Below are 25000 nucleotides of genomic sequence, written 5' to 3'. Positions count from 1 at the left end.
CATTTTATTTGTAGCTGTAATCAGAGTACTGAGTGTAATAAACACTGAATTTAGTGACTATTCAACACTACATACACACACTATGTAGACACTAACACACTATCACACACTCAACAAACACTCACTTACACACTCTGCATGCTCTACAAACACACACACACACACACTCTAGACTCACTCACACTCTACAGACTTCGTGCACACACACTAACGCACACATTCTACAAACTCTTTACACAAACTACACACACACACACACACACTTCAGAACAGGTCTCCATATCAAGCAAAAGAACACGTGCATAATAAATATCTGATACAGTCGGTCGGTCTGTTCGTCTGGTCTGATCCATCTGTCTGATCTTAGTCATTTTATCTGGAATCTTTACTTCCTCTTATTATTGTCTTTCTCTCTCTTTCTTTATCTGTTTCTTTAAATTATAACGATTTAAGTGTGCGTGTGTGTGTGTGTGTGTGTATATATATATATATATATATATATATATATATATACACACACACCCACACACACACACACACACTGGCGATCAAAATTAGAGAACAATTTATAAACAGTTGAACAATTCTGAAATAATGTGATCTTCACTGCTCAACAGTTGAAGGAGTTTTTGTCGTGTCTATACCATGCTACCAGAACACCTTTTCCACAAAATAACTAAGGCATTTAAAAAAAACATTATTTTGCAGAAAACACACTGATCAAAATTAGAGAACAACAATGACTGTAGCATGGAAAAGATTACAACAAAATGTTCTGAAGGTTACAACAGTCAGCAATTAGTAGGAAGTGTCCAGGCCTCTGCTCTGAATGACTTCAGCACATCTGCAGCCACAGGACAGCACGAGTCTCTCACACTGCTCTGGTGTGATTTTGGTCCACTCTTCTTCCAGTCTCCTCCACAGTTCGGTGACTGTAGTGGGTTTCTTGGCCATAACTTTGTCACCAAGGATTTTCCAGTGGTTCTCTATTGGGTTGAGATCAGGACTCTGGGCAGGCCATGTCATTATTTCAATGTTTTCAGTTTGAAGGAACTGCTTTACCCGTTTTGCTGTGTGACATGGAGCGTTGTCCTGCATGAACACTGCGGGCTGATTGGGTGATGAACGCAGGGAAGGACCCATATGTTGTTGAAGAAGGTTCTGATAAACATTTGCATTCACTCTGCCATGTAGCTGTATAAGAGACCCAACTCCTGCTGCAGAAAACATGCCCCAAACCATGACACGTCCTCCTCCACTTTTCACTGACTTCTTTACACACTTTGGGTTCAGTCTTTCTCCAGTTTGTCACTGAACATAATGTTTCCCATCGGACCCAAATAAATTAAACTTGCTTTCATCACTGAAGTGAACTTTGGACCAGTTCTCCTCTGTCCACACAACATGCTTAGTCTAGCCTTTTGATTCTTTCTGCTAATGAGAGGTTTGGTCACTGCAGAGTGGGCTTTCAGTCCAAATGCTCTTACATGCTCTTACAGATCCTTACCCTGTTCAGCGCTGAACTGGTGAGCAATTCCAGCTGCAGTGTGGAAACGATTGCCCATTGAGATCCTCCACAGTGTCATGTCCTCTCTTGTATTTGTCTTCCGTGGACATTATTTCAGAATTGTTCAATTGTTTATAAATTGTTCTCTAATTTTGATCACCAGTGTGTGTATATATATAAAATATATATATATATAAGGGCTGATAATTGATTAAACATTTATTTAATTGAATGATTGTCATGAATTAACTCATTAATCACAACTTAATCGGACACTTATATCTGTTCTAAATGTACCTTAAATTAATACTTTTCCAATACTTTTTTAATATGCAGCTTTATGCAGATGTATGTTTATTATTGGTGAACAGTAGTGTATTACCAAACTCAACATGAAGAATGAAGACTAAATATTCCTGTAAATGTTTAAAAGTAATGATGGTGTAAAATGACGTAAACCATCAGGACACCAAACGGAACTTTTGCTGTTTCCACACGGACAGTTTTAATTGCCGGATTTTGCATCATGGTGGATTTTGGTCCTGATTTGAGACTTGACAGATCAGTAAAACAAATGTTTAGTGATTAAAAGTGATTTCTCGGTGGAGTTAATGTTATTTTTTTTTTATATCTTAGTAAAGTAAGGATGTGTAGAAATGTGTCGCGTTGAAGGTTTTAATTTCGCCTCTTTTGTATTTATTTACTTATATACACTTGAGTGTAACAGAACACGTATTCGTGGCGATATTTTCAGGTTTAGGGCTAAATGCGATCCTTTATACGTGCGGAACATAGTTAAAATTTGAGTTCCCTCAGGAACGTATAAAGTGGTGGAATGCAAATTTGTTTTGTCTTCGCCTCCCACTTCGAGCACATTTTTTTAAATTATTAAACTTTAAAACACACACAAGTGCCAGGGAATAAAAAAGAAACTAGAGTTAGCACAGTGTCACTGTGGCTACTCACTCCAAACAGAAATAAGATTTGTTTAGTGCATGCATGAAAACGCTAAAAAAATCCATTGTGCTAGCGTTAGCTGCAAACCAGGAAGTGGCTAGCGAATAATGCTAGTACTATGGATTCTTTAGCATTTTATATACAACTTCAATTTCTCTTAAAAGTAGAAAATTCTGACACATCTGCATATTGAAGTAGGAAATGGAATACAGATATTTGTTAAAGTATGCTGAAATAAGTAGAACAGTAAAGTAGATCATATCTATAGAAAATTACACATTTAATATGAACCACATAAAAAGAACAAATGTAAACTATTTAATGACATTTTTCCATTTATTTATTTTTATTTAATCCATTTAATTTGTTCCAATTTAATCACTATAATAATGTATTGCATTAACTGCATTTATTCTCTTTTATTGTTATAAAATATAATATATTTTTTTATATTATTTAACCAAGCAGGCATTTTATTAAAAAATTATTTATTTATCTACTTACTCACTAACCATCTTTTATTAATGTCTCTCTGTCTCTCTTTCAGCATGACATCACTCTGATGTCATGATGAGCTCGTACACTCGCGGCGCCCCCACGGTGTTCTTGATAAGTGCAGTGTGTGTGTTGGCACAAAGCGACTGGGAGCCGAGCGGAGGTGAAGTGCCCTTTATGGGCGGACACTACTCTGGACACCCCATGCTGTATTTTGGGCGTGAGGCGGTGCCTGAGCTGCGGAGGGCAGCGCTGAGCACCCACTCTGAGCTGGCTCAGCAGATCTGGCGTGCCGGTGAGGACATGCTCACAAACCCCGCCCAGTTCCTCCCACCACGAGACCCTGAAGAATTTTCCTCCCGCTGGAATGAAATCTATGGGAACAACCTGAGCGTATTAGCGATGTTTTGTCTGCTTTACCCACAACGCACTGGGGCACTCAGTCTGGCTCGAGAGTACATGGATCGCATGGCTGCTCAGCCCAGCTGGTAGGGTGTGTGTGTGTGTGTGTGTGTCCAATCTACAGTAGATGTAAAATAAACACTTTTTTTTAAATTCTGTCTATATTTTTAAAATATAGACAGAAACATCAGATTAGTTCCATCTTTAATCTAATGATAAAAATAAATATTTAATAAATGAGTTAATTTCAAAGAAAAAACCTACAAGAGCTTTTATTTAAAATGTTCCCAATTATTAAGTATTACTTTTTGTCTCTGGATTTTTGTTTTGTGTGTGTGTGTGTGTGTGTGTGTGTGTGTGTGTGTGTGTGTGTGTGTGTGTGTGAGAGAGAGTGATGGCCAGCAGAAACACGTCCCCTTTCATTATTTCTCCGCATCAGTGCTACACAGATCCTCTGTGGCTTTCAGGATGATCATTAATAATAAAATAATGAGATCACATGAGGACACTGATCATTTTCCTGCCAACACACACACACACACACACACACACACTTCCTGTTTCATTTTATCACTGCATCAGCACTTTCTTTGGAACCACAGACAAAAAAATAACACATTTCTCGCTTTATTTCCTGTTTTTATCTAACTTTAATAAGCGATGAACTCAGATCTCAGCCTAGGAAAATATCTCATTTATAACAGAAAGAAATACACACACACACACACACACACACACACACACACACACACACACAGCCATAAATACACTCATTGCACACACATACACACTCGTTTGAACCCTTTGTTCATATGCAGCATAACGTGTCTTATATTTATATATGCTCCGATCAGGAATAACGGTATGACCACCTCCCCCTAATGACCCAGTCGTCTAGACGTCACAATTTATCTAGGGTTAGGGTTTATCTCGTTCAAATCCTTACACTCGCCCATTTTTCCTGCTTCTGACATCAACTTTGAGGACAAAATGTTCACCTGCTGCCTAATAAATAAATCCACCCTCTAACAGGTGCCATGATGATCATCAGTGGTCTTCACTTCACCACTCAGTGTTATAATGTGTGTGTGTGTGTGTGTGTGTGTGTGTGTGTGTGTGTGTGTGTGTGTGTGTGTTTTGTAAAAAGGTTGGTGAAGGATGCCCCATGGGATGAGGTTCCTATGGCTCACTCTCTGGTGGGTTTTGCGACAGCGTATGACTTCCTGTTTGAGTTCCTGAGTGAGACGGAGCAGGAGCGTTATCTCCAGGTGCTGGGAAACGCCTCTCTATACATGTATGACAAATCACTGCAGAGGGGGTGGAGCTTCCAGTTCCTCCACAACCATCAACCAACCAACTGCGTTGCCCTGCTGACCGCCTCCCTCATCCTGCTGAACCAGGGTCAGTGTACACACACACACACACACACACACACACACACACACACATTCACAAATCATCATCGCTTCCTCATCCTGTTGAACCAGGGTCAGTGTACACACACACACACACACACACACACACACACATTCACAAATCATCATCGCTTCCTCATCCTGTTGAACCAGGGTCAGTGTACACACACACACACACACACACACACACACATTCACAAATCATCATCGCTTCCCTCATCCTGTTGAACCAGGGTCAGTGTACACACACACACACACACACACACACACACACACACACACACACACACACACACATTCACAAATCATCATCGCTTCCTCATCCTGTTGAACCCGGATCAGTGTACACACACACACACACACACACACATTCACAAACCATCATCGCTTCCCCATCCTGCTGAACCCGGTCAGTACACACATATATACACACACACACACACACACACACACACACACACACATTCACAAACCATCATCGCTTCCCTCATCCTGTTGAACCCGGGTCAGTGTACACACACACATTTACAAACCATTATCGCTTCCCTCATCCTGTTGAACCAGGGTCAGTGTGCACACACACACACACACACACACACACACACACACACACACACACACACACACACATTCACAAATTATCATCGCTTCCCCATCCTGCTGAACCCGGTCAGTACACACATACACACACACACACACACACACACACACATTCACAAATCATCATCGCTTCCCTCATCCTGCTGAACCAGGGTCAGTGCACACACACACACACACACACACACACACACACACACACACACACACACACACATTCACAAATCATCGCTTCCCTCATCCTGCTGAACCCGGATCAGTGTACACACACACACACACACACACACATTCACAAACCATCATCGCTTCCCCATCCTGCTGAACCGGTCAGTACACACATATATACACACACACACACACACACACACACACACACACACACATTCACAAACCATCATCGCTTCCCTCATCCTGCTGAACCCGGGTCAGTGTACACACACACATTTACAAACCATTATCGCTTCCCTCATCCTGCTGAACCAGGGTCAGTGTGCACACACACACACACACACACACACACACACACACACACACACACACACACACACACACACATTCACAAATTATCATCGCTTCCCCATCCTGCTGAACCCGGGTCAGTACACACATACACACACACACACACACACACACACACATTTACAAACCATCATCGCTTCCCTCATCCTGCTGAACCAGGGTCAGTGCGCACACACACACACACACACACACACACACACACACACACACACACACACATTCACAAATTATCATCGCTTCCCTCATCCTGCTGAACCCGGGTCAGTACACACACACACACACACACACACACACACACACACACACACAGGAAGCAGACGAAGCTCAGTGGACTGTATTCAGTTTCTCTGGTGTGTGTGTGTGTGTGTGTGTGTGTGTGTGTTAGGTTGTCTCCAGGAGGCCTATGTGTTTGTTCAGCAGGTGATGGTGATTATGGAGAAGGCTCTGGTTGTGCTGCGTTCTGTAGTTGATGGATCTCTGTATGAAGGTGTTGCGTATGGAACCTACAGCACACGTTCTCTGTTCCAGTACATCTTCCTTCTGCAGAGACACTTCAACATCTCACACTTCAAACACCCATGGCTTCTCCAACACTTTCACTTCCTCTACAGGACACTGCTGCCCGGTACATTCGTGTGTGTGTGTGTGTGTGTGTGTGTGTTGAGGATTTCTATTTTTCGTAATGTGAAGTTTTCTGATTTAACGTCCAGGCCTGTGTGAAAATGATGCTGCATTTAGAACTTTGTCTCTCAGCAGGAGACAGTAGAACCTCAGTGTTCATTGATTCAGGACATGACGTTCTTAACGTGTGTTCAGGTTTCCAGAGGAATGTTGCCATCGGCGACTCAAACTACAATTGGTTTTATGGCCCTGAGAGTCAGCTTGTGTTCCTCGATCGCTATGTCATGAGGAACGGCCAGGCTAACTTCCTGGCTGAACAGATACGACGTCATCGTGTGCAGGACGGACCGGGACAACCATCACGGGGACAGAAGTGGTGTACATTACACACTGAGTTTATCTGGTACAAACACACACACACACACACACACACACACACACACACAGTAGTATTTCTTGCTTACTCTCTCTTTGTCTGTATGTTGTGCAGGTATGATGCCGGTCTCGAAGCCACGCCTCCTCCGGATTTTGGAAAGCCCCATCTGCATTATTTTGAGGACTGGGGCGTGGTGACGTACGGAGGAGGTCTGCCTGCAGGGATGAATCATTCCTTCCTGTCGTTTAAGTCTGGGAAACTTGGTGGCCGGACCATCTTCGACATCGTGCACCAGGGGCGCTACAGGGAGTGGATCCGTGGCTGGAAGAACTTCAACGCTGGACACGAGCATCCCGACCAGAACTCGTTCACCTTTGCACCTAAAGGTTTCCCTTTCATCACCGAGGCGTTGTACGGCCCCAAGTACACGCTCCTCAACAACGCCGTTCTATTCGCTCCCTCCACCAACCGTGCCTGCTTTTCTCCCTGGGAAGGCCAGGTGACTGAGGCGTGTGACTCCAAGTGGTCGAAGTATAAGTACGGTGCTGCAGCAGACTGTGAAGGTCGTGTGGAGGCGGCGTTAGAACGTCAAGGGGTCGTTTTCATCCGCGGCGAGGGACGGGGCGCATACAGCCCGGTGCTGAAGATCAAAAACCTGCAAAGGAACCTTGTTCTTCTCCAGCCTGACCTCCTGTTGCTCTTGGACCATGTTCACCTGGATGCTGAAAGTCCTGCGCACAGCATCAGTGCCTTCTTCCACAACACAGACTTCCCGTTCCAGCACAGCGCAGAGAGAGAGGGCGTCCATGGTGCGTTTGTCCAGCATGGACAGGACGAGTACACCATGCTGTGGAGGGATGACACGGGCTACAGCGGAGAAGCTGATACAGCGTACTGGACATATCCACACGGATACCCCTACAACGGCTCTCACTACGTTAACGTCACCATGTCACTACGCTTCCCACACACCCGCATCGCCTACCTGTTTTTGGGCCCAGACGTTGAAGTTCTCAGCTTCAGCCTACGTGGAGACATGGAGAGGATTGATGTCCACCTGACCACACGAGACCACACCTTCACCATCCATATCCTTACATCAGAGAACCCCAGCAAACCTCTGTTTGCCATGGTGCTGAAAGACCGTTTGGAGAAGGTGGTGTTTGAGCGGGCAGCAGCGGTTCAGGAGCGCCCCCTGGTGGAGATGCAAGGCTACATTCACCTGGTGGAGCAAAACCTTCAGCTCCTTAAACCAGTCTTCCAGCAGTTTGAGCGCCAGGTAAAAACACGCATCCTCAATGCTGAGGGATTCCACGAAATCACAGAACGATTAAGAAAGACCTCTGAAAAGAAGAGGAAGTTAAAGAAGAAGGTGGCATCAGCTGTGGAGAAGATGTTTTCAGTCACTAAGAAGCCAAGGAAAGTGAAGGGGTTAAAGAAAGCCATTGGCAAGCTCCTGAATGAAGCTGGAGAGAAGCAGCAGGGGGCACTGAGACCAGACGGCAACGCCGATGAAGGTCATGCACACAGGAGCAAGAAGGTTAAGATCATACCAGGTCACGTGTTTAAAGAATTCCACACTGCAGCGGTGGTGAGCGGGACTGAAGCGTCTGTCTCCTTCTCCTACATACGCGTGTTCCTGGTCCTGAACATCGGAGCCTTCTTCCTGCTGCTAACCGTTCTGCTCACACAGCTGCAGCGAGCACCGAGTCTCCACACGCAGCGCTGCATCTACTGCATCCTGCTGCTCGACAGCTTCATCCTCCTCTGCCTCTACTCATCCTGCTTCCATGGACACTGCTGATTCAGAGTTCTGTGAAAAACTTAGTACACCCCTTAGGGTGTAGCACCCCTTAAGCATAGAGGTGCTCACACTTGATCAGTTAATCAAGGACATTTTTTTTTTAGCATCACCTGGTGGCTACTTCGCCTCATAATTCCTATGGAAGCAGTAAGGGGTGTACTTAGATTTCACACATGGTTTCTGTATTTTAGCTTGATTTATATAAATAAATAATTACAAAATATATTGTTGTTCATCTGAAGGGTGTATTTACCTCTTTTAAGAACTAAAAAGGTCCAGATTATTATTTTTATCAGATTCAGATTCACGCAGGTAAAATATTTCATCATTTCTGTATAGTTTGGATGAAAATATATGTAATTGGTATCAGGGTTCATTACAGGGAAACGTCACAGAGACAGTAATACAGCAGTATTCTGCTGCCACCTGCAGGTCACTGCTTGTTAATGCAGCACTGCGTATGATCTTTATATATATATATATATATATATATATATATATATATATATATATATATATATATATATATATATGTGTATGTATATATACAGTATATATAATATGCATAGTGCTATTTATGTCTGTACTTTTGAGAGCTGGAACCAAATTCATTTTGTATGTCAACACACTTGGAAACCTGATTCTGACTTTATTCACCACCCCAGTCTGGTGCTAATGACATCATCAGAGTGGGACAAGGAGAAGGCAGCAGTGTGTGGATGTACATGTTAGTGTTAAGACGGTTATCACACTTGTTCACACACATTTCTTTGTCTGTTCAGTGTCTATAGAATATTTACGATGTTAGTATGTAAGGTATACATGAAGTCTTTATCTGGGCTCACACATCTCTGGCTAGTATATCTTCTTATCCAAACAGGAAACAGCTTTAGGTCAGGCTTTCTTTCCAGTGTGTATATATACGTGCCTGCAATAAACCAAAGAAGAACATTGCTCCATGCTGTGTGATTCTTCCCTGATCAGAAAAGGCACCACGAGCATCATAGATCGTATGGAAAACATCTCCAAGAATTAAGTTTTGTTTGGGCATGATAAAAATCTAACAGTACATTATAAATATGATCAATTTGCGTGATTGAGTGTGTGTGTGTGTGTGTGTGTGGCTTGCTCATGTACAATACATTGTATTCAAGCTATTAATTCATGTTTATTTGTATTGTGCTTTTAGATTTGTAAAAAAGAAAGTACACCCTCTAAATTCTATAGTGTTTTGCGTGTTAGGGGACAATAAAAACTTATTCAAGGCCTTAGAATGATGTTTTATTGTGTCCGAATATGTAACAATAATCTTGTCCTTATCGGGTCCAGATTATTATTTTTATTATCAGATTCAGATTTACGCAGGTAAAATATTTCGTCATAATTTCTGTATAATTTGGATGAAAATGTATGTAATTACAGCAGTATTCTGCTGCCACCTGCAGGTCACTGTGCGTTAATGCAGCACTGCGTCTGCTCTGTAAATAAAAACACTATTTCAGTGTATAGTAGTAGTTATTATTATTATTATTATTATTATTATTATTATTATTATTTTAGATCATGTAGAACTGTAGGTTTGTTCAGGAACAAAAAACTACACTAGTACATTTAATAATGTGCTGCTTGAGAAGACCGGAAGTGATTTAAAGTCACGTGTGTCACTTCGTCGCTTGTTCTACACCGCTTTCCGGTTCCATCCGAATACTCACGCGCACACACACACTCACAGTGTCGGACATGGGCGCGCGTGTAGGTCGACTGTACAAAAACTTCAATCTGGAAGCTCGTGCGCATCGCGAAATTGGTAAAAGCAAACCGGAAGCGGCGCCTCGGCATCCGGTACCAATTAACCAGAATAACAGCGTCCCTCCCGGTAATGATGAAGTTTATCCCGTTTTTCTGACAGTAAAACCAGTGCTTGAATTCAGTCAAGTTTTATAGGGGGTCCCCAGTTGTGTAATTCATATATTTTTTACTAAAATAATGTTGGGGACCCCCTAAATCTGTTTTTTTTTTACTTGTCATGGGGGTTCCTAATGCCTTATGGGGGTCCAGGATCCCCCCAGCGGCCCCAATTCGAGCACTGAGTAAAAAACACAGGGCCGCGTCGCAATCCACTCTGTCTCTCTAAATAGTGAACTATAGTGTGGCTTGAAGCTGCTGCGGGTCTTACATGCAGAAACATATACCATGTGTGTGTGTGTGTGTGTGTGGTGTGTGTGTGTTACAGTGAGTGAGATCCAACGAAAGGATGATCTGCTACTGAATCGTCTTAGAGAAATCTATGTGGATTCTAAAGACCCACAAATACCGGTACACACACACACACACACACACACACACACACTCACTCACACAGGGTTAAAGTGTGTTAATGCGCAGCTAAGCCCACGTTAGTCATATCAGGCCTGTGAGTGGGGTCTGATTGATTGTGTGTCCTCTGAATGATGTGTATGGCACTGACACTGGAGACTCCTTCCATCTGACATAAACATCTTACACTCCACTCTATTATTCAGTTTGTTTGTGTGTGTGTGTTACAGGCATTAGCAGGTTTGAGGAGGCTGCAGCAGGTGGCTCTTCGCCCCCTCAGCCCCTCACTGGTGCCCCCTGGAGTGTGTGATGTCACTGAGGTGCCCAAGGGGAAGATGACCATTGTAGAGGCGCTAACTGCACTAAACAAGCACAAGCTATCGCCTCAGGAGTGGCCGGCTGAGAGGATAGCGCAGGAGCTAACGCTAACACACAGCGACGCCTGTGCACTAACACACTACTTCATTCCCTTTAACATTAAAGTCATTAAAGTCCCCCGGGCTGACCATACAGACACACACACACTTAATGACTCCTAAAACACACACACACACACACACACACACACACACTAGATATAGTTTTGCTGAAATCTGACTGTTTCATGAGTGTTTGATGTAATTCGAATCAATATGAAATTCTACAGTCATTATTATATTAAAGAGAAAAAAAAGAACAAAGTGTTACTCAGCTACTTACGAGGCTTTCGAGTGTGAGGTAAACCCTGCACCACAGTGCACTCACACAAACACACAACCTCACAGCACACATGAATTGTCACACACATACACAAATGGGGTTTCAACCTGGAGAAAATATGGAGAACCTGTAGAAATCCCAGCTCATCACAGATTATTCAGTGTTCTGGAGTGATGTAGTAGAGTGTGTGTGTGTGTGATGTGAATGAGATCTGCTGAGAGTTCAGGAAAAAACACTACTCATTAGAGGAATCCCCTTATGACATCATCAGGCTTGTTAGAGGAGTCACAGTAAACATCAGTGTGTGTTTGTGTGTAATCAATCACACACACTTTCTCTCCAAAGGCCAGTGCTGCTGCTGTTGCGAGGTAACAGAGTTGATGTTGGAGAGATACTGTGTTTTTATTATGAATAAATCTCAGAAACACAATCAGGGTCAGGTTTGTCAAGTCAAGTTTCTTTCTATTGCACTTTTCACAACAGACATTGTCTCAAAGCAGTTTTACAGAATTTGAGCATTAAGGTGAATGGTGTGTGTTTATCCCTGATGAGCACCATGGAGACTGTGGTGAAGGAAAAAACTCTCTTTAGATGTTATGAGGAAGAAACTGTAGGAACCAGACTCAAAAGCAGAACCTCATCCTCATTTGGGTGACATCAAGAGTGTGATTATAGTCTTTAAACACTACAGAACACTTCTCACAGGTTTAGTGAGAAAGGGTCGGTTACGGGGTTGGGGTTCAGAGTTAGGCGGTTTATGGTTTGGCAGGTTAGGGTTGGAAAGGGGTTGGGGTTAAGGTTGGAAAGGGGTTGGAAAGGGTTCGGGGTTAAGGTTGGAAAAAGGTTGGGGTTAGGGTTGGAAAGGGTTAGGTTGGAAAGGGGCTTGGGTTAGAGTTGGAAAGGGGTTGAGATTAGGGTTGGAAAGGGGTTTGGTTAGGGTTGGAAAAAGGTTGGGGTTTGGGTTGGAAAAAGGTTGGGATTAGGGTTGGAAAGGGGCTTGGGTTGGGGTTAGGGTTGGAAAGGGGTTGGGGTTGGAAATGGGTTGGGGTTGGGGTTGGAAAGGGGCTTGGGTTGGAAAAAGGTTGGGGTTAGGGTTGGAAAGGGGTTGGTGTTGGAAAAAGGTTGGGGTTGGGGTTGGAAAGGGGCTTGGGTTAGGGTTGGAAAAAGGTTGGGGTTAGGGTTGGAAAAAGGTTGGGGTTAGGGTTGGAAAGGGGCTTGGCTTAGTGTTGGAAAGGGGTTAGTTAGGGTTGGAAAGGGGTTAGGGTTGGAAAAAGGTTGAGGTTAGGGTTGGAAAGGGTTGGAAAGGGGTTTGGTTAGGGTTGGAAAGGGGTTTGGTTAGGGTTGGAAAGGGGTTAGTTAGGGTTGGAAAGGGGCTTGGGTTAGGGTTGGAAAAAGGTTGAGGTTAGGTTGGAAAAAGGTTGGGGTTAGGTTGGAAAAAGGTTGGGATTAGGGTTGGAAAAAGGTTGGGATTAGGGTTGGAAAGGGGTTAGGGTTGGAAAGGGGTTGGGGTTAGGGTTGGAAAAGGGTTGGAAAGGGGTTGGGGTTAGGGTTGGAAAAAGGTTGGGATTAGGGTTGGAAAGGGGTTAGGGTTAGGCAGGTTGGAGTTTAGGCTACTGAAAGGGTATGACAACTGAAAAATGTTTTGGCACTCAGGTAACATTTTATTTTAAGCAGTATCGTGCGCGTGTGGTGTTTGTTTCCTGTTTATTTCCTACTTTCTCCAGTTCGCTTGTCACACCCTTATTCCTCCGGTGTCTCACTAGTTTTATAATAATTAGTCTCGGCAGGTTTTATTTAGCTGTGTGTTTGTGTGTGTGTGTGTGTGTGTGTGTGTGTGTGTGCGCATTCTGGGGATGAGTGTGACATGTTTTGACCTTTAGCTTTATCGTTAAGACTCTTCCTCATGGTGTTTATGTTAAAGCTCTGAGACCACTGCTGCTAGACTGGACGTGAGCTTTATAATGAGTAACATTAACAATTTATTAAACTAGCAGGTACCCAACAGCTGGAACATAGGGCTGGGCGATAAATCGATTTTATCGATTAACTCGAATGTGTAGTTTACATCGATCTGTTTTAATAAAAATTGGTTTTCTTTTGAATGTCCGCCGACGCTCCCCTCTGGGCTTCCATAGTTTTGAATGAACTCAGCCCTCCCCCTCCCGTTTGCCATAGAGATACACAAACAACATGGCAGCGAGCAGAGAAGAACTCGTTCCCAAGAAAGGCACAGTGTCATCTGTAATTTGGAATTGGTTCGGTTTTGCTGTGTCAGACGCAGCACACACAAACACCCCGATGCAAAGTGTGTTTAAAGGCTGTTGCAAGCAAAGGTAGCAGTACCACCAGTTTACTGCAGCACCTCAAACAGAGGCATGCTGTTGAGTGAGAGAGATGTAGGACCAGGCACGTGCACAGGTAGAGCTCAACCTGTGCAGAGCACATGCCCTTTTTGCCCTTACACTCCGAAGTGCCCTTTTTTTGGTAGTGTTGTTTTTTTTTTTAATCAATGCTAATGGTCACCCTTTACGTCTGTCTGTCTGTCTGTTTTTAGCAAATATTTAGCAAATGAAAGTTCTTAAAACGAGCTTGTGTAAATCTTATTCGATCCTCAAGCTGTCAGTACGCTGATAACTCTGCCCCCTCTATATTCATTGAATCAACTGAAGTTCCACAGCAGCCGCACAGTAGACAACAGCTGAGCTTTTGCGAAGGGTAAATAAATATCTTGTTGTTTGAATAAGTACTACTAAACACTATGTCTATAAAGGCTAATATTTTATTTATTTGATGTCTGACTGACTCACTGACTGAGACATGTGGGACGACGCCTGAGAGAGAGGGCTAGCATTTGCCATCTAGTCATAGCCAATACATAGCCAACACTTAAATAGCCTGTGCACACAGTAACATTTCATCTTTTATAAAATGCGATTTTGGCCAAATGCATTTTACCACAGGAAAAACTGAGCGCTCCGTCTATATAGCTACAAAAACTAGTTTAGATGAAAATGTAATGTGAGGCGCCGTCGCCGTTTTAATGACGGACAAAAAAACTAAATTCACATTTGCACACATTCGCTGGTCAAAAACTATATATTGATAAGTAATACAACAACATAATTTGTTTTTACCATCAGAAAATCATAACAGGTGCACCCCCGCGCTTTTTCGTACCGGAACTTACACAAAGCGACGAGTGATCCTTGTCACCTAGATAACATATATAAGAAATTTCTTCTTTGATTTATGATTGCTGATACACTTAATTTATTAACATTTGGGCTAATCATGTTATGAAGTCATAAACATCTTCAAGCACATGGCTCACAGAAGGTTGCTGTTGTAATTAGGTTTAAAGAAGCCCTTAAAACCCTGTTTATCTATATTATCTAATTATCTAATATTATTATTATGGTTGTTATTAATCGTGAATAAATCTAAAGCTTTTGAGACTATTATTTTGTGTTATTGAATTTGTCATGAAGATGTGACCATTTCTTCCTTTTATGCAGGCTTACTAAATAATCTTGATATAAAAAAAGGGAGGGGGGTGCCCTTTTTCAGTTTCAGCACATGCCCCTCAAAAGGTCTGTGCACGGCCCTATGTAGGACCCTATGACATGAACAAGACATCGGCAGCACAAGACTGCGGTTAAGCAGCCGCATCCTGAAAATACACGGTTAAGCAGCCGCACTTTGTTTAGTGTTGCGCGTCTAATCGCACACGTGCGGTACGGGTGGTGGGAGCGGTCAAAATACATGTAAAGACGCTTCAGAACGGTGTTTCCGTTAAGAAACAGAACAATCAGAGCATTTAAATCACCACAATCAAACACTCAAAACATTTTAAAGGTTTGCTCAATCTTTCAAATATTCTTATTTAGAATCTCGCTGTCTTTTATATTCTTATTTAAAATTTCAACTCATTTTACTGTGGAGTTTTAAAGAAAAGTAAAGGCAAAATCACTCCAAGTATCACTGCATTTTCAATCATGTTCCACATTTAAACACTCATAAAACATTTTTCTTTATAGGTTTGCTCAATCTTTCAAATTATTTTTATTTACAGTGTCCCTGTCTATTACTCTGTTAAATTTGATCTCATTTTGGAGTTTTGGAGAAAAGTAAAGGCAAAATCACTCAAAACCTCAGGTGCATTTTCAATCATGTTCCACATTTAAACACTCATAAAACATTTTTCTTTGTAGGTTTGCTCATTTTATGTTGTTATGTTTTATTTTCACAATTTACAATGGCAGGGCCGCCATCTTGAATTTTTGGCTTGTTGTTTCTGATTGAACTTTAAAACCCAAAGTGGGTTATAATCCCAGAAGGGTAAATAAACTTTATTTAATGAAGTTAAACTTTTTTGAAAATTTTCTTTGTCATATGCAGATTGATTTTAAGCAGGGGGAAAAAAAATCGATTTAAATCGCAAATCGGATTTTTTATGAAAAAAATTTTTTAGGCCATATCACCCAGCCCTACTGGAACATCAAATTTTCGTTTATAAAATTAGAAACACTGATTGTGAAGAGTCAACTCTGAGCATTGCACCAATGCTAGTGTGGTCAAATTTGAGCCTGATGTTCAACTATCTTGGATTCCAATCAGCTTCTTCAAAGTAATCATTACAAGAGTAATCTAAAGAATTTTGAATCCCCCAAACGGTTTTCCTTGTAATAGGTATATATGAAAGGAAGTGACATTGGATCTCAGCAACTACTTTGTTCAGTGAATATAAAAATGGTAGGTATTTTCAGAGTTAGGGTTATCATGGTCCTAGGCTTTGCAACAAATTATTTTTCTTCTCCACCTACTGGACTAAATGTACAATAGCATGCTGAAATGTTAACATTCAATTGCCATTTTTGGTCTTTCTCCAAATGTTGTCCAACATTCACCAGATTTGACCAGATAATCGTTACACCCTGCTGCCTATTTGTTCATCTAGACCTGTCCTCCTACACTCAAAGAAATTCCACCAGTGTCCCTGAACCCAACATACCCATCACAGCTCTGATTTCCTATCATTAACCAGTGACTGAGTAGTAAAAAGCTGCAGCTTGTCTGTAAATTTGCAGCTCACAAAGTCTGGGTGCTTGGTCCTCTGAAATGCTACATTCAGCTTTGGCAATAATAATAATAATAATAATAATAATTAATCTTATTTTTATAAACAGTTATATTCAGGATCTCCGAGCTGTTCGGGAAGATTGAGGATGAAAGATATATTTCAATCCTGTGTATTTAAAGTAAAGCTGCTGATTGGTCAGCTGCTGTAGTATCAGTTTTAACATAATCCATGTGTGTGTGTGAGATAATACAAAAATAGAAGAGACAGTATTAAGAATTAAATTCACACAAAGATGCTTTTATAAATGTAATATTTCTAAAGCAGAAAATTATAAAAACAGTAGAGTATTGCATATTTTCACAATTCAGAAACAGTCAAACAAACACACACACAAGTAATTTTTTTATGTAAAACAATTACATACAGATGTACAATTATGAAGTAAATTACAGGCACAGTAAAGGTGTATATTTTGTGTGTGTGTGTGTGTGTGTTAGATGCTGGAGTGATATTCACTGCAGGCGTACACTGCACTGGGCCTGATCCTGCGCTGGGCCTGGCTGGGTAGTGGTGGGCGGAGCTTGCAGATGGAGGGCACCCAGTGGGCACAGGCGTGGCGGAACTTCCTGATGCGGCAGTAGTAGATGAGTGGGTTGAGAGCGGGACGCAAAAAGCTGAGTATCAGCAGCCAGGCACTTACCTGGAAAAACCCCGCCCCATTATAAACACCACTGCTGATCGCCGCACACAGGCTGAACACCACCAGGGGCGCCAACGAGGTGAACGCTAGCACAAACAGCAGCAGAATGGTGAAGAAGGCTCGTGTCTTGAAGCCCACATCCACGCTCAGGTGGAGCGGTCGGGGCTTAGACAGGGAGAGGGCGGAGTCACAACTGATCCGAAGTGCATTGTGCCTAATAGAACTCAGGATCGCAGCAAAGGAACACGCTATTACGGCAAATGGAATGAAGAAGCTCACCAGGGCCAGAAGCACCACGTATCCATGGTAACTACTGTCAGGGGAGTAGCTTAGGACGCACTGTGGTGCACTAGGGGGTATCTGCAGGGACGGGTATCCTAGCAACAGCGGGAAAGACAGGAAAAAAGCGAGGATCCAGGAGGCAGCGATGAGGATCTTGGCCCGGTGCAGTGTGAGACGGTCTTGTCTCCGCACAATGATCAGGAAACGATCCACACTGATCGCCAACAGCATAGCCACACCCACCGACATACACAACCACAACAGCATGGCTGACGCCCGGCAAAGAGTGGCACTAAACAGCCACTGTGCTGTCACCATGGTGACCAGGTCAAAGGGCACGGCAGTGACTGTCAGCAGCATGTCGGCGAAGGCGAGGTTGGCTAACAGGAAGTTAATAGCGGAGTGCATGGCAGCGCGGTGGTACACCATCACACACACCACCGCATTCCCACACAACGCCAACAACAACACACACACCATCAGCACACTGAAGAACACCTGCAGTGGAACACTTAGGACACGCCCAACATACTGCCCCGCCTCCTGCACCACTGCCTGCTCTGTTACCTGCACATTGGGTGTTGACCAGAGAGTCCTGAGCACCAATGAGCTGCTGTTTTCCCACCAAAATGACGAGGAGGACGAGTTTTCCATCGAATCCGATTGGCTTATGGCAGCAAGTGGGCGTGTCAAAGTGGGTCTATCATTAGCAAGAGTAAACGGTATTCCTGCAGGGTTCTTGGCAGCATGGTAACCATCGCGCCGTCATCCAATACAGAAACATCTCAGCATTCAGGAAGTGACTGTGGAGGAACAGGAAGGGGAAATTAGAATTTAGTAATAATAATAAAGCTATTACATATAGCACATTTAATAATATTTTCACACAGGAGAGATCATTAGAGCATGGTGTGTGCGTGTGTGTTTGTGTGTTGACAGAGAGAGAGAGAGAGAGAGAGAGAGAGAGAGAGAGAGAGAAGATCAACAGTGTTTAATCCCAGCTGATAAAATCCCTGATGTTAACACGTCATGCTCAATTCTCCATAATATCTCCATGCACTTGTTCTGCACACACACACACACACACACACACACACACACACACACACACACACACACACAGGGGCTGAACTTTGAGCTTTGTGACTTAAACACAGTCACACTCTAAAACCAACTCTTTCAGTTTTCTGATTTTAATGTCCATTGAGCTATAGGTAGATTATAACCCTAACCCTAACTCTAGGTAGATTATAACCCTGATCCTAGATTAAATGATTTAGCACAACATTTTAAATGGAATATTATAATCACGGATTAATTTGACACACGTCTGCATCAAACTTACTTGTATCTCAGCTGACAGCTGGTTTATTAAGCTCGGGCTGTAGAATATCTCCTAGGTTTTGTAGGTACTTTTCTGATTTCCCTCTTCAGAGCTCTGAGCTACAGATCAGACATGGTTCTGCTGCTTGTGTGTTCAGAATGCATCAACGCTGCATTGTCTCCAAGAAACGAGAAAACTCCAGTGTTCTTCACACTACACTGACTACAAAGTCCTGCTCATGAGATGAGTTCGATCTCCAGAAGCAGTACTTTTCATCCTGACCATTATCACATTTTCACCACAAAACAGAACATAGAGTTTTACATTTTCATAGCTCAAGAACACACCAGGAACATATCAAGAACACACTTTCAGAATCCATTCTTTTCATTATTTGATGAATAATTCATTACTGCTTTATTATTGAACATTATCAACGATGTTATTCGAATGTTTTATACGTGATTTTAGATTGAATAATGATAATAATAATAAGAGCAACGCTACCTGTTGTGGTTGGATACAGTCACATCCCGCTCAACACACCCACACACACACACACACACACACACACACACGTGCGCGCGATCCTTAATTCCGGTAAAAATCCGTTTGCGACAAACCGCAGCGCTGGAACTCTGAAACTGAACTGCGGGTACTGATCAGTACAACAGCTGGAATACAAACACGCAAAACACAGTCTCTCTCTCTCGCACACACACACACACACACACACACACACACACACACACACACACACACACACACACACAGAGGGCGTCACGACATTTCCCCAACACCCAATCCGCTCCGGGAATAAGCGGAAAGGCGGAGTCGAAGTCAGTGAAGTTTATTTGACTAATGATGAACAGAAGCTCGTGTGGGCTTCATTTTATTTGGGGAATTTTTTATTTATAAACAAAAAATCTCAAATTTGCAGCCTTGAAAACTGATTAAAAACAAGAAAAGTAATAGATTTACGATAATTATATTGGTAATGTCACTGATGCGCAAGTCTTTCATGTGTAGTTGTGATTTATGTGATTTATCTGTTCTCATTTTTATTTATTTAATATTTTACATTTGTATCTAGTGTTTTATTTATGTATGTTTTGTGAAACTATAATTGTTATTATTGTTATTATCATTTTCCATTTCTATTTTTACATGTCCTGTTTGGTTAATTTGTACATGTTTGTTGCTTGAATCATTAATAAAAAATAAAAATAAATAAGAAACCTTGTGTGGGCTTTTAATTGTAGCATTTCCTCCACTGCAGGACACTTCATAATCACAAAAACAAGAACAAGAGAAACACAAAAACCTCCTACAGCTGAGCGAATGTTATTTCGCTTGAGTGACCTCATCACATCTCACACTGCACCACGCTGTCTGAGATCCTCCAGCACTGCTCCACTGGTACCACCTTCTCTCAGAATGAGAGGTAAGTACACTTCAAGGCTCTTCTCTGTTCTGGCACCGAGGTGGTGGAATGAACTTCCCCTAGATGTCCGTACAGCAGAGTCCCTGATTATCTTCAAGCGACGACTGAATACCTTCGTCTTCCTGAAATACCTAAATTAGCACTTTCCAAGTTTGTAGAATTCGAGTTATATTTATATTGAGTTTGTAATCTTGTGTACCAGTGTAGATTTATTCATTACTAGAGACTCAAAGCACTTTTGTACGTCGCTCTGGATAAGGCGTCTGCTAAATGCCACAAATGTAAATGTAAATGTAATTTTAGGGTCATAGCTGCTTACATTCCAAGTGAACCTGGAAACATATACATGCGTATACTATACAGCCGCAATACAGTCACAATACAGTCATAATATACAGCCACAATACAGTCACAATACACAGCCGCAATACAGCCACAATACAGTCACAATACACAGCCACAATACAGTCACAATACACAGAGGCAATACAGCCACAATACAGTCACAATACACAGCCGCAATACAGCCACAATACAGTCACAATATACAGTCGCAATACAGCCAAAATACAGTCACAATATAAGGTCGCAATACAGCCACAACACATTCACAATATACGGTCACGTTACAGCCACAATACAGTCACAATATACAGTTGCAATACAGCCACAATACAGTCACAATATACGGTCACGTTACAGCCACAATACAGTCACAATATACAGTTGCAATACAGCCACAATACAGTGACAATATATAGTTGCAATACAGCCACAATACAGTCACAATACACAGCAGCAATACAGCCACAATACAGTCGCAATACAGTCACAATACAGCCACAATATACAGCCGCAATACAGTCACAATATACAGTCACAATACAGCCACAATACAGTCACAATATACAGTTGCAATACAGCCAATACAGTCACAATACACAGCAGCAATACAGCCACAATACAGTCGCAATACAGTCACAATACAGCCACAATATACAGCCGCAATACAGTCACAATATACAGTCACAATACAGCCACAATACAGTCACAATATACAGTGGCAATACAGCCACAATACAGCCACAATATACAGTCGCAATACAGTCACAATATACAGCCACAATACAGTCACAATATACAGTCACAATACAGCCGCAATACAGTCACAATATACAGCCACAATACAGTCTCAATACACAGCTTCAATACGGCCGCAATACAGTCACAATACACAGCCACGTTACAGCCACAATACAGTCACAATACACAGCCGCAATACACTCACAATACAGTCACAATATACAGTTGCAATACAGCCACAATACAGTCGCAATACAGCCACAATATACAGCCGCAATACAGTCACAATATACACTCGCAATACAGCCACACTACAGTCACAATATACAGCCACAATACAGTCACAATATACAGTCACAATACAGCCACAATACAGTCACAATATACAGCCGCAATACAGTCTCAATACACAGCTTCAATACAGCCACAATACAGTCACAATACACAGCCGCGTTACAGCCACAATACAGTCTCAATACACAGCTTCAATACAGCCACAATACAGTCACAATACACAGCCGCGTTACAGCCACAATACAGTCACAATATTCAGCTGCAATACAGCCACAATACACAGCTGCAATACAGTCACAATACAGCCACAATACAGTCACAATACACAGCCACGTTACAGCCACAATAGTCACAATACACAGCCACAATACACTCACAATACAGTCACAATATACAGTTGCAATACAGCCACAATACAGTCACAATACACAGCCGCAATACACTCACAATACAGTCTCAATATACAGTTGCAATACAGCCACAATACAGTCACAATATACAGTCGCAATACAGCCACAATATACAGCCGCAATACAGTCACAATATACAGTCGCAATACAGCCACAATACAGTCACAATATACAGCCACAATACAGCCACAATACAGTCACAATATACAGCCACAATGCAGTCACAATATACAGCAGCAATACAGTCTCAATACACAGCTTCAATTCAGCCACAATACAGTCACAATACACAGCCGCGTTACAGCCACAATACAGTCTCAATACACAGCTTCAATACAGCCACAATACAGTCACAATACACAGCCGCGTTACAGCCACAATACAGTCACAATATACATCTGCAATACAGCCAAAATACAGTCACAATACACAGCTGCAATACAGCCGCGTTACAGCCACAATACAGTCACAATACACAGCCACAATACAGTCACAATACACAGCCGCAATACACTCACAATACAGTCACAATATACAGTTGCAATACAGCCACAATACAGTCACAATATACAGTCGCAATACAGTGACAATACAGCCACAATATACAGCTGCAATACAGTCACAATATACAGTCGCAATATACAGCCACAATACAGTCTCAATACACAGCTTCAGTACAGCCACAATACAGTCACAATACACAGCCGCGTTACAGCCACAATACATTCACAATATACAGCTGCAATACAGCCACAATACAGTCACAATATACATTTGCAATACAGCCACAATACAGTCACAATATACATTTGCAATACAGCCACAATACAGTCACAATATACAGTCGCAATACAGTGACAATACAGCCACAATATACAGCTGCAATACAGTCACAATATACAGTCGCAATATACAGCCACAATACAGTCACAATACAGCCACAATACAGTCACAATATACAGCTGCAATACAGTCTCAATACACAGCTTCAATACAGCCACAATACAGTCACAATACACAGCCGCGTTACAGCCACAATACATTCACAATACACAGCCGCAATACACTCACAATACAGTCACAATATACAGTTGCAATACAGCCACAATACAGTCACAATATACAGTTGCAATACAGCCACAATACAGTCACAATATACAGACATGTTTAGGGACAGTGATTAAAGACATGTTTAGGGACAGTGGTTGAAGACATGTTTAGGGACAGTGGTTAAAGACATGTTTAGGGACAGTGGTTAAAGACATGTTTAGGGACAGTGGTTAAAGATGGGTTTCGGGGTAGTAAAAAAGACGACGCTGATTTCCCGCTGCGAGTTTTGTTCCTCTCGGGGACCCGTACTGCAGTGTGTGAAAGCTGACGTGTTCTGGTCGCTGTTAGCATGTTAGCATGTTCTCTCTTCTCTTAGCTCAGACGGCTGTAAGTTTGTTAGCGGAGCCGTTTTGCAGATTAAACGTGTAACACACAGAGATTCAATAATTTCTAAGTTGTTTTATGAGTTAAAGGCAGTAAAATGGGGGACTGGGAGGAAATCAGGCGGCTCGCGGCAGATTTTCAGAGAGTTCAGTTCACTGAGAGTGTACAGAGGTGAGTTTACACACACACACTTACACATACACATAGACACACACTTACTCAGACAGACACACACACAGACACACACACACTCACACACTCACACATAGACACACTTACACGTACACACAAACTCACACACACACAGTTACTTACACACTCACACATAGACACTAGGGCTGGGCGATAAATCGATTTTATCGATTAACTCGAATGTGTAGTTTATATCGATCTGTTTTAATAAAAATCGGTTTTCTCTTTAATGTCCGCCGACGCTCCCCTCTGGGCTTCCATAGTTTTGAACGAACTCAGCCCCGCCCCCCACCCCCAGCGTGTTTGCCATAGAGACACACAAACAACATGGCAGCGAGCAGAGAAGAACTCGTTCCCAAGAAAAGTTAAGCAGCCGCATGTTGAAAATACACGGTTATGCAGCCGCACTTTGTTTAGTGTTGCGCGTCCAATCGTACACTTCCGGTACGGGTGGTGGAAGCGACCAAAATACATGTAAAGACGCTTCAGAACGGCGTTTCCGTTAATAAACAGAAAAATCAGATCATTTAAATCACCATATTCAAACACTCATAAACAGTCATTTTACTGTGGAGTTTTTAAGAAAAGTAAAATCAAAATCACTCCAAGCATCACTGCATTTTTAACCATGTTCCACATTCAAACACTCAAACAGTTTTCTTTATAGGTTTGCTCAATTTATGTTATGTTACGTTCTATTTTCACAATTTACAAAGGCAGGGAGCCATCTTGAATCTTTGGCTTGTTGTTTCTGATTGCACTTTAACCCAAAGTGGGTTATAATCCCAGAAGGGTAAATAAACTTTATTTAATAAAGTTAAAACTTAAAAAAAAAAAAAAGTCATATGCAGATTGATTTTAAGCAGGGGGAAAAAAAATTTCAATCGCAAATCGGATTTTTTTGTGAAAAAAATCAGGGATTTTTTTTTTAGGCCATATCGCCCAGCCCTAATAGACACACACTTACACACTTACACGCACACACGCAGACAGACTCATACCTTCACACACACACACACACACACACACACACACACACACACAGAAGA

At 42.2% G+C, this 25000-nt stretch overlaps 3 protein-coding genes across 5 annotated transcripts in view; 2 read left to right on the top strand and 1 right to left on the bottom strand.

Annotated features, from left to right (window-relative positions):
* The window catches only part of dse (dermatan sulfate epimerase), a 9505-nt gene extending 589 nt beyond the window's left edge, over positions 1 to 8916 (top strand). The window contains exons 2-6 of one of the 2 annotated variants that reach the window (XM_046873991.1): positions 3012 to 3447; positions 4509 to 4762; positions 6278 to 6517; positions 6709 to 6916; positions 7004 to 8916. In XM_046873991.1, the coding sequence (XP_046729947.1) occupies positions 3032 to 3447; positions 4509 to 4762; positions 6278 to 6517; positions 6709 to 6916; positions 7004 to 8693 (2808 nt within the window). In that variant the 5' untranslated portion in view covers positions 3012 to 3031 and the 3' untranslated portion in view covers positions 8694 to 8916. Of the gene's footprint in view, positions 1 to 3011; positions 3448 to 4508; positions 4763 to 6031; positions 6053 to 6277; positions 6518 to 6708; positions 6917 to 7003 lie in introns of those variants that run through there. The other variant, XM_046873992.1, reaches the window with a different exon arrangement.
* A 1450-nt stretch (positions 8917 to 10366) lies between these two features.
* Positions 10367 to 12143, top strand: ndufaf4 (NADH:ubiquinone oxidoreductase complex assembly factor 4). The gene is made up of 3 exons (XM_046872743.1): positions 10367 to 10569; positions 10927 to 11009; positions 11240 to 12143. Exons 1-3 carry the CDS (start codon positions 10434 to 10436, stop codon positions 11546 to 11548), a joined length of 528 nt encoding a protein of 175 aa, XP_046728699.1. The 5' UTR covers positions 10367 to 10433; the 3' UTR covers positions 11549 to 12143.
* A 4914-nt stretch (positions 12144 to 17057) lies between these two features.
* Positions 17058 to 20144, bottom strand: gpr63 (G protein-coupled receptor 63). Of its 2 annotated transcripts, XM_046872742.1 has the most exons (3): positions 19602 to 20144; positions 19116 to 19371; positions 17058 to 18573 (listed from the first exon to the last, which is right to left on the bottom strand). In XM_046872742.1, exon 3 carries the CDS (start codon positions 18422 to 18424, stop codon positions 17282 to 17284), a length of 1143 nt encoding a protein of 380 aa, XP_046728698.1. In that variant the 5' UTR covers positions 18425 to 18573; positions 19116 to 19371; positions 19602 to 20144; the 3' UTR covers positions 17058 to 17281. The 2 variants fall into 2 exon arrangements, with proteins under 2 accessions (XP_046728698.1, XP_046728697.1); XM_046872741.1 differs by lacking the exon at positions 19116 to 19371.
* Positions 20145 to 25000: the final 4856 nt, after the last annotated feature.

The sequence above is a fragment of the Silurus meridionalis genome, chromosome 18 (genome assembly GCF_014805685.1).
Source record: "Silurus meridionalis isolate SWU-2019-XX chromosome 18, ASM1480568v1, whole genome shotgun sequence".
In the NCBI taxonomy this organism is placed as follows: domain Eukaryota; kingdom Metazoa; phylum Chordata; class Actinopteri; order Siluriformes; family Siluridae; genus Silurus; species Silurus meridionalis.
The sequence above is the reverse complement of the archived record's forward strand: the minus strand, read 5'-3'. Positions and strand labels throughout refer to the sequence as shown.